The following is a 14,103-nucleotide window of genomic DNA, read 5'->3' as shown; positions in this document are numbered from 1 at the left end:
TGTGTCCAGATTTATCCTTCTTGGGGTTGGTCCCAATAGTGTTTCTTGGGCGATTGATTTGAGGTCTGCAATCTTAAGGGTAGCTCTTGCAGTGTGACCCGCGATGTTGGTTGCTAGGGCAATTAATTTAACTGCGGCAGGATCACTTGGCACTGTTCCGTGACTACAACGCTCAACTCAACAGCACGGTAACCTGACTCTGGGTGTGAATATCCGGCCCGAGATAATGGTTGTAGAAAGCATCCGTGGTCTCTCCAACATACGTCATCCTTTGGAGTTATCCAGAGGTGATGACCATAGCGATATGTAAAGTCAACTGGTACCAGTTATAAACAACTCAAATAAATACAGGCCTAACTACAAAATATATTGGTAATATTGATAGCGAGATACAAAGTTGCTGCAGTGAGGTGGAAAGTTGCTGGATTTACAATAAGCATAAAACCTCTGGCTTCACTCAGGCTGTACAAAGATCCCTCCTCTCACCGATCACTGCAACGTGGATCCTCCCGCGAACCGATCAGTGCAACGTGGATCCTCCCGATCCTCGGTCACTGTAACGTGGATCCTCCTGCTCACGGATCATTGCAACGTGGATCGATCCTCCCTCTCACCTAACAGTGCAACGTGGATCCTCCCGCTCACCGATCAATGCAACGTGGATCCTCCTGCTCACCGATCACTATAATATGGTGATCCCGCTCACTGAAGTGTAGTGTAATGAGTGACAGTTTCTGCTTTGTTCAGCCTGCATATAACCATAGGGTTAACGAGTCTTTGTAATTTTCTTAACGACCTCTCCTGATCTGCTCGTACACCAATCGTGTGTGGAAGGCAAATCCTGCTGCACAGGACCCATGTGGCAATAGCTGGTGTCATTATTTGCAGTAAATGTTTAAATACAGTACGGTAAACCATCTTGGTAAGTTTAACAGACTAAATTATTCACAGCACGAGAGTAAATGCAAAAAATGTACTTCCATTTTTAAATGGCTTCCTCTTTTCACATTAAAAAAAAGCATGCGTTAATCATGGTCGTTCCAATTTGCGCAATTGACGAATTTGTTTGATTTGAAAAGAAAATACAAAACACAGAATTAAAAGGTGTTTTCAAGGAGCTGAAAGTGCCTCGTTTATAACAAGAGAATCAAAAGAAAGGCAACATGGATGCAGAGGCATTGATGAATGAGCAGAATAGACCCATTGATTAAACACTAAGTGGCCAAAACACTGCATTAATTTTATTGGCAGGCAATTTTATCGTTGGATTCATCCTACCCAAGGGAGAGGGGACAGAGAGACAGACAAAGAAACAAAGAGACGACAGAGGGAGAGAAGACAGAGACGACAGAGGGAGAAAAGACAGATGACAAATGGAGAGAAGAAAGAAGACATAGGGATTTTCAAATGCCTGCAAATGATTGCGGTGGTAGCGACAGAAGAATTCCAGTGTGATCTGGCTCAGGCAAAGAGCATAGCTTAAAACATGACCAAACTAGAACGGCACCCAGTGGAGAGCATACCTCCACCTGGTTGGCCATATCACTCAATGGTGAAGAATCACTTTTTTAAAATTCTACTAGCTGGATCCGGCTCCAGATCTTCAACCAAAATTGTATCGATTCCTCCCTGTTACACACACAACCTGTCCAACAAGTTTCGTCCAAATCCATCAATAACTTTTTCAGATATCCTGCTATGTGTCGTTTTTGGCCCCATCTCCCAATGGTGAAGAATTACTTTAAAAATTCTCGCATCCAGATCCGAATCTTGACCAAAATGTAATCAATTCATCCTCGAAACACACAACCTGTCCACCAAGTTTCATCCTAATCCGTCCACAAATTTTTGAGATATCCTGCTATGTATCGTTTTTGGCCCTATCTACCAATGGTGAAGAATCACTCAAAAAATTATACAAGCCGGATCCAAATCCTGATCTTCACCAAAATCTAATGATTTCGTCGGTTTCACATACGCTACATCTCAGCCAAATTTCGTCCGAATCCGTCCACAACTTTTTGACATATTTTGTTCACAAACGGACAGATAAACAAATGGGCAAACAGGGGTGAAAACATAACCTCCATCCACCTTTGGTGGCGGAGGTAAAAATCAGTGCTATATAAACAGGTCATTCCATAGAGGCGACTTCCTAATCTTGTAAATTTCTAACTTAGCCTCAGAAATAAATTAATTAATTCACCAAAACTTCCCTTTGGACGTTATATGTGCCACTGGGACTAAAAATGAATATTGAGAAACTGAAAACAAAGGAAAGGTGCGCAAACAGCACTTTCAACAAAAGGAGGAGGATGGTCAAGAGATTGCATTCACCATAAGTGTGGTACAAAGTTGCAGTTTGACCACAGAATGGACACTTCACTAATTCCTTGCGAAAAACGGTGAATAAGGGAATTGTTGGGTAATATAAAATGGGCAATTCTCCAGTGGAGATCATCGGCACATTTTGGGACAAGTAGTTTAGAATAACATCCGCAATTTGGGCAGAAAGGAGGGAGGGGTATGTGGCAAAAATGTGGACCACTTACAAGAAGCATACCTCCACGAGGCTGAACAATTTACGTCTTCTATCCAGTGATACACAGGATCTGGAATTGGCTTGTTCTTGTTACTAACCTCATCCACCACGTTTTGTCATAATTCGTCCACAACTTTTTGTGACATCATGCTACATATAGTTTTTGGCCCTATCACTCAATGGTGAATAATCACTTTTTAAAAAATTGATAATTCTCTGATCCGGATTCGAATCTTCACGAAAATCGAATCGATTTGTCCTTGCCACACAATGGGTGGAAAGAACTGGGAAGTGGCCGTGTGCTGTGTGCAGGAAGGGTGTCGGAGTAAACTCCATTCAATGTACAATGTGCGCTGAGTGGGTTCATCAAAAATGTAGTGGTCTGAGAGGGTCATTAACCAGTGTGGCAGCTACATTCAAATGTAAGGTGTGCACAGAGGGAGCTGCAGATGGAGGAAATGTTGAGTTGGATCTTGGAGACGGCGTGAAGCTGGAAGGTGTGAAAACCTTTTGCTACCTCGGAGACGTGCTGAATGGAGAAGGTGGATCAGACTCGGCAACGGTTGCTAGAGTGAGATGTGCATGGAAGAAGTTTCGGGAACTGAGTGGCGTGCTGATGAGGGGGGGAGTGTCGTTGAAGCTGAAGGGAAAGGTGTATGCTGCATGTGTGAGAAGTGTTATGATTTATGGGAGCGAGACATGGGTAATGAACGTAGAGCAGCAACGAAGGCTGGAAAGGGTGGAAATGCGAATGGTTCGGTGGATGTGTGGAGTATCGTTGAGAGAGAGGAAGACAAATGATGAATTGCGAAAGATGATGGGAATAGAGCCTGTGATTGATGCTGTGAAGAGAAACAGGTTGAGATGGTTTGGTCATGTGTTGAGGAAGGATGAAAGTGACTGGTTGAGAAGAGTGATGGAAATGAATGTAGAAGGAAGTAGAGGACGGGGAAGACCGAGAAAGAATTGGCTAAAGATGGTGGAAGAAGAAATGCGGGCAAGGGGGTTAACAAGGGGAGATGCAGAAAATAGGGCAAAATGGAGAAGATCGTCATGGGGACCGCAAGGCTAACCCCCGCTCTAGCAGGGAAAATTGCCTTAAAATGCACGTTGTTGTTTCTTGTCTTGCCACACACCCAACCTGTCCACCATGTTTCGTCTGAATCTGTCCACAACTTTTGAGATATCTTGATTTTTACTCCCGCTAGGGAGTAATGCATTCGTGTGTGTGTGTGTGTGTGTGTGTGTGTGTGTGTGTGTGTGTGTGTGTGTGTGTGTGTGTGTGTGTTCATGAACAAGATATCTGGAAAAGTTCTGAACGGATTTGGATGAAAGTTGTTGGGATGATTGCCCTTGGGATAAGGAAGAATTGATTAATTTTTGGTGAAGCTCAGGATATTATTCCGGATCCAGGAATTTTTTTGGGAATTTTTTGGGGAATTTGTTTTTTGTTTTCCTTTAAAAACCATTTTCTCTGCAATAATTGGACCGATTGAGAGCAAATTTTCACCATAGGAGGGACTCGGTCTGTAGAATATTTTAATGGTAATTATGACGTCACGGGTAACGTGGTTCGGCCGCCATATTGTTTTGAGTGAAAAACTAAAATCCCATTTTCTCCAAAACACCTGAACAGATCAAGGCCAAACTTTGCAGGCAGAATCGCATACCCATGACGAACAAAAAAGTCAGCGAGCATGACATCATGCATCACATGGTTTCAGAGTTATGACGTTTTTAAGCACAAACCTTTAAAACCTAGCTCCTCCCTCATTTGTGATCCAATCGAGGGGAAACTTCACAGATCTGTTCACCATATCAGTCTACTAAAATGTCCTTTTGGAATTTGCGATAGGTCACGTGGTTTGGCAGACATTGTTAATTAAACGCAAATAATAAAAACATTTATATCTCTTGAACCACTTCATTGATCGACGTGAAACTTCATACTGTAGTAGAAGTCATGAAGAGTAACAAGTGTGCAAAATTTGTAGATGATTGGATGTACGGTCTGGAAGCTAGAAGTTGTTATTGCGTGAAGAAAAAGAGTCTTCGACTGTGGACGATTAATTATTTATCACATGTACAGACTTGCAGGCATCGTTTGACACAATCTCCCAGGTTAATTTGAACCTCAAATAAAATGATAATTCCAGATTTGTCAATGGCTGAGGTATATTAACAAACGAATGAAACAGATTTGGCAAAATTCCAACTTTTTAAAAAAAGATCGCATATTCACCCAGGGTTGTAGGAGGCTGAAGAAGAAGAAACCTCACATGGGCTTCCCAGACCAAATAAATAATCCTGGTTCTGGCTCTGCGATTTTCAGGTTTATTACTCCCGCCAGAGAGTAATGCATTCGATCGTGTCCGTCCGTGTGTGTGTTTGTATGTTCGTGTGTTTGTGAACAAGATATCTGGAAAAGTTCTGAATGGATTTGGATGAAAGTTGGTGGGATGATTGCCCTTGGGATAAGGAAGAATTGATTAGTTTTTGGTGAAGCTCAGGATATTATTCCGGATCCAGGAATTTTTTTGGGAAAGATTTTTTCTGTTTTACTGCATTAAAGCTTTGATTCTTATTCTTAAATGATGTTTTTCTCCTCTAATTCCGAGATATATCAAAATTAATTCTCTGACAGTTAGGGCCTACTTTCTTTTTCATTTATTTTTTGGGGGAGAGGGGATGTTAAACAAAACGTATTATTCCAACTAAACCCACGGCGGGAGTATGCGCTCTACTGAGTGGCGTTCTAGTTTTCATCATTTTTTGCCCTATCTTTCAATGGTGAAGAATTACTTTTAAAATTCTAAGGTCCAGATCCAGATCCGGATCTGGATCTTCACCAAAATATAATCATTTAGTCCTTGACACATACCCAACATCTCCACCAAATTTCGTGCAAAGTCAACCACAACTTTTTGAGATATCCTGTTACAGACCAAAAAAAAAACAAACAAAAAAAAAAACAGACAGGGATGAACACACAACCTCCTAGTCAGGGGGACTATGTTGTGATATAAAGACCCGTGGGATTTAAATGATTAGAACATGCCACCTACCTAGGTAGACTATTTAGGTCCCAAGGAGTAAGAAAATCCATGTTGGCAAAATTGGAAGTGTTGCAGATGGCGGCCATCTTGGATTTCAATTTTATTTTTTACAAATTATTACGTTATTATTAATTAACGTTATAATTCATTATTTTACAAAAAATTCATTACAAATTATTGATGGACGTCATGTGAAAAGAGGAATAACAGCCCACTTGACTACTGTGCAAGCTTTGTTTACCTTGTACGTTGAGGCTTTCTTCAAAGACAAAGGGGAACTACACCACAAATGCGCTGAAAAGGCTGACAAGCTCAAAAAGGCATGCAGAGATAATAATGTTGAGAAAACACAGAGAGCTCATGAAGATATGAAACATACAGTGGATTCACTTGGAATCCTGGATAAGATGAGTGAATTTGATGAAGCTATAGCTAACAGACCACTGGCACGGGCCATCTGCCAGTATACGACGATGGTTTTGGAAATGCTAACATACATAAGAGCAGTGTAAAAGGGGACTGGATGCTTCATCTTGATGCAACGGAAACGTTTGTAAAGTACTTCTTTGCCCATGACAAGTTGAACTATGCCCGCTTGCTTTCTGTGTACTTGGCAGACATGAAAGCTTTGGCCAAATCAGATCCAGAAATATGGGCCGAGTTTATGGATGGAAATTGGGTTGTCAACAAGAACATCAACCCATTCTGTGCAATTGGTCCCGATCACGCTCTCGAGCAAGTAAACCGGATGATGAAAGTACTTGGTGGACTCATTGGTATTACACTCAGCCCCTTGGCCCGCGCAAAGTTCTTCTTAGTGGCACCAGATCTTGCCCGGCTAGCAAAAGAAGCAGAGGCAATAGCTGTTGTACCAAGAAACCAAACAATGAAGCAGCATCATGAGAATACAGATGCCAAAACCAAACTACAGGTGAAGAACGTAGCTGCACTGAAGGATACTATCAACAAGTTCACAAACCCCTTTACAGATGAATGTGAGCAGTTGATCAATATGGTTACCAAAGCCGTCATGCCAGAGAGAGTCCTACATGACATTTGCAGAAGAACACAGATTGGAGAGGAGTGTTTTGCTCAATTTGTTTCAGATAGAATCACTACAAACAATGTCAACATTTGGGTGCCAATGAAGAAACAGAAGTTGCATATGTGGTCGTCAAGTGCGATGAAAACTCAGACAAAAATTTAAGACAAAATTGTGGAACTCCAGGAAGATCGGGCACTGTTTGCCCGTTTACTGGTAGTATCCAAAGCAAGAGATATTGACCTTAAGCAAGCTGTTGGTACACATGAATTTTCCGTAGTACCGAGGTCGTTGTTTGCAGCCGATGGTTCACTCCTTCACACCACATCGAAGAGTGACCTGATGTTGATACTAGAAAACCTGCCAAAGGTTGAAGCAGTGACCCAGGAAAATAATAACCAAAGAGTTGATCAAGCTGGAGTCAACTATAAGTGTGTTGCTGTCATCGATGCAATGGCTGATTTACAAACATTGGACAAGCCAGAATGCATCAAAACCTGTCATGACCTAGCAAACCACTTCATTGGACACCACTGGCAGAAGTATGGTGACTACGACGAGGTACATTTGGTGTTTGCCCGTTATGACACTGGAGAATCTCTGAAAGCTTCAACCCGTGAGAGACGTTTGGGTGGTAACAGGGCAGTGGCGTATCATATTACTGATTCCACATCAATTGGCAAACTAAGCATGCAGCAGTTGCTTGCCCATGTGTCAACGAAAGATACATTAACCGCCTATTTGGCTGAAAAGATACTGCAACATGATGCAACAATGGGCAAGTCCCTTGTGGTTGCCTGGCGGAATAAGGCAAGAGCTACACATAGAGCAGTAGTTGACCTCTCAAGTAGTCAAGAAGAAGCAGATACCAAACTCATTCTGCATTCCATTGATGCTTCTGTAAATGGTGCTACCTCTCTGGACATCCACTCACCAGACACCGATGTGCTTGTACTTGCCATCAGACGATACCCCAGTTTATGTCCAAATACTTCCTTTGTAACAGGGGCTGGTCAAAAACATAGGGTGATACCCCTTGAGCCCATCTACAGTGCCTTGGGTCCAAGGAAAGCTGCAGCTCTACCGGGATTTCATGCACTATCAGGAGCAGATGTCACAGGAAAATTTGCTGGAAAAGGAAAGAATAAATTCTGGAAAGTACTGCAGGAACTTGATCCAACTGATGATAGTAAATGCCCTTGTACAGCTAGGAACAACAGATGAACTACCTAACACTTTGTTTGCTGCAATTGAATCATTTGTATGCAAGTTGTATCTCCCTAACACAGAGCTGTTGAATGTAGCTGATGTAAGGTGGTGGCTATTCAGGAAGAAGCAAGCTCAATCAGAAGGTTTACCTCCAACCCAAGCTGCACTGCGTAATGCCATCTTGAGAGTGCACTACCAGGCTATGATTTGGAATAATGACATCATTGCAAATCCAGACCTACCAGAACCACTGGAATGTGGTTAGAATTTGGTAGATGGCCGATATAAACCAGTCATGACAACCTTGCCGCCTGCTCCGCAAGCAGTAATTGATCTGGTGAAATGTTCCTGTGCAAAGACATGATGTTCAAGTAATCGCTGCAAATGCAGAAGGAATTGATTGAATTGCACAGATCTTTGTAGCTGTAGTGAGGACTCAGAATCATGCGACAACTCAGAAGACACAGTTCTCTCAGATGATGAAGAGGAGGATAGTGATAGTGAAGATGAGTTATTTTAACTTCCACAAGGATTGGAGCAGGCAATAAACTCTGGCAACCAACCACACAACTAGCATGTAGTATGGACAATGTACCACTGACTCAAAAGGATGAAATATTGATGTCATATTGGCAGTCATTTTGAATTTTCATATATTCATTCCTTGACTTGATAAGTGTATGTTCAACTACTAAACTTAGCCTAACCTCACAGAACATTCATGGCCTTATAGCAACAATAGGCCTTAATACGTCCATTTTGAAATCCAAGATGGCTGCCCTCTGCAACACTTTCAAAATTGCCAACATGGTTTTTCATGTTCTTTGGTACCTATTTAACACATTCATATAGGTGGGATCTTCTAATCATAAAAATCCCACGGGATTGCATAGTCTCCCTGACTATCCATCCACTTTCGGTGGCGGAGGTAAAAAGTACTTTTAAGCATTGCAGGTAAAAAGGTTTTTCAGTTGTTACCAGAAAGAAAAAGAGTGGCTGAATTTCACAGGTTCTAAACCATGAGAACCAGATAGTTGAAGATTGGGGGAAGGAGGTAAGACTGGAAAGCAAAAGTGAATGCAATTCAGAAGGAGGTATGGGAGGATTCCACTTAGCTTGGGAGGTACAGTAAGTACGAGCACTGATCGCAACAACTTGTCTGTTATGCAGCACGATCAAATACCAGTCGCTGAGGCAAGAGCAGAAGCACTTAGTCACCTAGTCAGAAGCACTTAGTCACCCTTCGATCGTTTGTATTGCTTTTGAGGTGGGACACTTTGGTTGCAGAGGCATGGATAAATTGATGGATGACGATAATGGGTTATATAATAATGGATAATGGATAATGGATAATGGGTCAAAAAGTGGGTTATATAATAATGGTTCATTAAAAAAACATGTACCACTCATAAGTAGCAAGGTCGTGGAGAAAGGTGAAGGTTTGCCAAGCGTTAATAAGGATTTGATGAAAAGACGGCAGTAGAGATAAATCAAATCTGGTTAAGTTCATCAGGAACAATGCCTGGGTATAGCCCGATTTCCCAGCTTGACACAAGATGCTGTTGGTGAGGTGTCTGCATGCCAGTAGGTGATCATTCACGAAACACCAAGTAATTGGCAGATGGAAGGCCATGATGTGGCACTTAACATTAACAAGTCCTTGGCCACCCTCAGATATCAGTAGATTCAGCCTTTCTGGTCACAGCCAATGTTTTTTCAGACTAGAACAAGCAAGTAACACACTTTTGTGTTTCATCCACAATTGTAGTGAATGGCTGCAATGCAAGGAAGGATCTTGTGCCATGAGATAGAGGTAACCAGGTTGTTTATTAATACTCTGCCTTGATAAGACAGTTGGCAGAGTCAGCCTTTCCATTTCAGCAAAGCAGTTCAATGCATTCGGGCAGGCCTTAACCAAAATCCCCCAAACATTTAATCTCATCCCCGCTCCAAGTAATATTTGCCGGGAGAGGGAATGATGGGGGTAGGTAGAAGGATCAAGCCACTGCGCTTCTGTTTTAGTCCAATTTATTGTCTAAACAATACATCATCCCAGCAACATCAATTGAATGGTTGATGCAGACATATATATCAGCATAAGCAATGCTCTTAATGGGGTGGGTTAATGCTCTCAGTAAAGACAGGCAAATACCCTAGAAAGGTATTTATAAGAGGGGTTCAAGGGATAGGGCATATAAAAAGCACCTGAATGTGGATGGCCCTGCATTACCCCCCTCTTCAGTTTCTGCTTTGTTCAGCCTGCACATATTCATTACCCCCTCGATCATCTAACAGTTTGGGCAGCCCAGGATGACGATCTGTGTCGTTCTGGTCCTGATTTGGCTGCAGAGTGCAGTCGAAATCACTCCCATTAGGATGCAGCTGTGCTTATGATGTTTTGAAAAGAAATTTGCAATGGGCAGAAATGGTTACTTAACAAACACAACTCCCATAGTGCGAGAATTTGAATCACTTAGGTACGCTGTTCTCTTCATCATGCGGTTCCATTCAGCCTGGGATTTTAGAGTAGTGTAGGTTTCTTGCAAAAAAGAAAAACTATGTCCAGCTTTTTTCTGCATCGCAAGATTAACCACTTGAAGCTTTCTTGACTGACTCCTACCACCATTAATGTTGAGGCTACCAAAAATAACCACGATGGTGTGAGGACAAGCAAAGGTAAACGGATCGTCATTTCAATTCACGTTTTGCTTCAATATACTTTTTAAGCCTAGTAATTACACTGGGTTTGAGGAAAGTGATAGGCACTTGATCGGCAAATAATGTTCTTCACCATATCAATAAACCCTTCCAGGTCAGAAAAGTGATCTCTAATATCAGCGTGTCTTTTCCTAAATGTTTAAGGAATTTGTGGATATAAGTCAGTCAGCCATCCGAGTCATTGGTTGTAGGGAATTCTTCAACGACAGGATTTCCCCTCAGACAAGCCTGGTGTTGGCTTAACATTTAAGATGGCTGGCTTGATGAGATATCAGGGTCCTGAGTTTGAGCCCCTGCCATTCTATTGAAATAACACCAGGTGTGTTGACTGAGCCTGTCATCCTTCAGAAGTCGTCAAAAATGAGTACCAGATTATTGGTAATTAATAGGGTGCATTGCATCAGCGGCTCGGCCATGCCTCCAGAAAATATGCAGCCAAGCAGCCACAAGCTGCATACGAACCACCACCAGACATTTCAGAGACACTATCTAGAAAACTCTCAATTACTGGCTCCTGGCATGGTACAGGATAGTTTGTGGTGTGCAGGCATTAGCCTGCGCTGTTTCAATAGGAGTAGGGGTAGTGGAGGTTCCAGTGAAATCTCCGGTAAAGTGGAGGAAAGGAGGCAGATAAAAGAGAATCCATAACAGATTGGACCATTGGGGATTCTTCAATACTACCGCAATGCTCAGGCACCTTTCTAAGGTAGGCAACATAGCGGCCTTTGGGGTGAAGGAGCCATTAGTGGGTAAGTTAGGGCACTGTGAAGAAGGACGGGAGGGGATCACCGGAAGTACAATCAGCTTTTAGCCCCCCTGATTCCTCGGTAGAGTCTCCACGCAACTCGTCAGCATTCACACAAGAAGGAATTAAGCCTGCTTTGCTCTTAAGATTACCTGGAGGAGACACATTTACTCTCTAAGACACTCAAGACCAATCTCTAAGGCAGGCAAAGGGTCCACCTCTTCACATAAAAGTGACTCAATTAATACACGTGGACATCGGAACAGGTACAGACAAAACTATGTCCGACAGTACAGACTCTGAGCTAGAACCATCTTTAGGTCATTTATGGGGGAGTAGGGCATTTTGAGGTGTTTTCCTCTCTCTCAAAGAGAATAAAAGTGCAATACCTTAGAAAATAAAATGTTTGAGTTACTGCTGTTGGCAACCTTAGAAGTTGACCCTTGGTTGTCCGAGAAGTAAATGAGGTAGGTCCCGAGAAGGTAGATGGAACAGCAATAGCCAAAGATTCAGCTGAAGAGGGCTAGATGTAGGAAGTACAATGTACGCCTGTCATCAAAAAGACATTAATTGCTTAAACTGTGCGGTATGACAACCCAGAGTCAACATTGTAACCTGACAAACCACAGTGCCAAACAGAGAAAACCGAGATATTAGTGTCTCATTATTAATAAACGGTGTGACGTTAGAAAGTATTACCTTCACAGCTGCTGTGTCAAGTGGCAAAACCAAAACAACTTGGCTTTTATCAGTGGAGAAGCCAGTAGCAACAATTCCATGTTCTAATTACTCTTCAGCGACGAAAATTACTACGTGCTTGTTCATCCGCAAAATTGTCCGTGACATTCTGTACTCTTGCCTCAATATTCATGTTTTGATCCCAAATCCAAGTTTATTGAGTATATAGCAATAATAACAAATATGACTTTACTGTTCCAATACTTATGGAGGGCACTGTGTATATAACAGCAGGCCACCCAAAGTGGACTGAGACTTTACCATGATGATGAAGCAGACTTAAATCAGCCCTTCGTTTTTGGGGAAAACATGTACTTTCTGAACATGGACCGAAAGAATACAAGAGTAAAAAAAAAAAAAAAAAAATTAATTAATTTAAAAAACTTCTACGAGCCTCAATTTTTTTTATACAAAAAAAAAAAATGTATGTTGAACATTCATCGAGCTGCTGTTGTGTAAGATACCAGACAACTTGCCTTACCATATTTGCCATGGTCTCCTCTCTCCAGCCGGCTCACGAAAACGCTTCACTGTTCAAGATGGCGATAGGATAAGACAGAAAGACGTCAATCAGGTAAGAAAGAACAATCATATTAATTAATAACAGAAAAGGAACAAAACAATAAATTCTGAAAAATATTTATTTATTGCAATTTCACAAGACATTTTCAATACCAGTACGACATTGGGGCCGGCAAGAGAGTTGAGATGTGTGCACTCTTCTTTGAGAGCGAGATACTCTTCTTTGAGAGAGAGAGAGAGAAAGAGAGAGACAGAGAGACAGAGAGACAGAGAGACAGAGAGACAGAGAGACAGAGAGAGAGAGAGAGACTCTTCTTAGAGAGAGAGAGACACTCTTCTTTGAGAGAGAGAGAGACAGACAGAGAGAGGGAGAGAGAGGGAGAGAGAGAGAGAGAGAGAGAGAGAGAGAGAGAGAGAGAGACACTCTTCTTAGAGAGAGAGAGACACTCTTCTTAGAGAGAGAGAGAGAGAGAGAGAGAGAGAGAGAGAGAGAGAGACTTTGACTTTTGACGTCCTTTTATTCCAAAAATTATAAAGTGCATGGATGTACAGTGTATAAAATCAACAAAGCCAAAAACAAGAGAAAACGATGAAACGAGGAAACAATACAGATATATGCGTTGATCAGATCAACTTTTACCGAAAACAAATGCAATCTTCTGCAGCAATACTATGAATTGTAGAAATTATGAACAATCATGAGAAAAATAATACCAACTCGTTTTGGCGGACTTCACAGACACTTTTCAAACACCATTTTTCCACAAATCCATCAATTTCGCCCATGCTCTTGGAAAACTCAAACTCCTGTTTTAGCCTTGCAGCACACAGTGCGTTGAAAAACGTCATGACCTTGCATTGATGAATGGGCTTACCATTCCGCTTCTCCTTTCTGGACAGGTAAGTAGCAAGCTTTGCTGTAGCTACAAAAAAGCACAACAGTTCATATTCCTTGTTGTGTTGCCGTCTCTTTTTGAGCCCAAAAATAAAGGATCGAAAAGTAAATCTGAAATTCATTTTGACCGACACAAAGTCTAACCATTCAAATAAAGGAAAAAGTCTTTCACAACCAATAAAAAAATGAAAAACATCCTCATTTACAGAACAAAAGGGGCAACATGCAGATATTGGGGCAAAATTCCATACATATGTATTACATGGGATGATCCAGTGGGCAAGGCGCCACTGAAGATCACCTGTTCTTTTGTTGATCAGCTTACTATACATTGATTCCCATACAGGTTCATTGGGGGGCCCGGCAGGGAGTAGCCTCTTCCATCGTGCTACTCCATTTAGCGGAGGAATACCAAGAACTTGAGATAACCACCACCTATACAGGCTCTTGCTGCTCTCAGCATGCAATACACTTGTCCCTGTGCTAACAGGTGGAAGTTCCTTGGGAAAGCAGTCAAAAATCAGTTTCGGAAACGGGGACTCGTTGGGGTGTCCAAAAGTATTCCAAGTCCAAAGTTTCTGTAGCTGATGACGTTTTTGAACAACCTTCTTCAAAATCGTTCCAATTGTCCTCTTG

At 41.9% G+C, this 14,103-nt stretch overlaps 1 protein-coding gene across 3 annotated transcripts in view; it reads right to left on the bottom strand.

The window, feature by feature from the left end:
• Window positions 1-14,103, bottom strand: part of STIMATE (STIM activating enhancer) — a 51,205-nt gene that overhangs the window by 23,383 nt on the left and 13,719 nt on the right. For all 3 annotated transcript variants that reach the window (XM_068112975.2, XM_068112977.2, XM_068112976.2), the window contains exon 2: window positions 12,532-12,580. In XM_068112975.2, coding sequence (XP_067969076.1) covers window positions 12,532-12,580 — 49 coding nt within the window. The remainder of the gene's footprint in view (window positions 1-12,531; window positions 12,581-14,103) is intronic.

The sequence above is a fragment of the Myxine glutinosa genome, chromosome 4 (genome assembly GCF_964187855.1).
Source record: "Myxine glutinosa chromosome 4, kmMyxGlut1.1, whole genome shotgun sequence".
NCBI classification, from domain to species: domain Eukaryota; kingdom Metazoa; phylum Chordata; class Myxini; order Myxiniformes; family Myxinidae; genus Myxine; species Myxine glutinosa.
The sequence above is the reverse complement of the archived record's forward strand: the minus strand, read 5'-3'. Positions and strand labels throughout refer to the sequence as shown.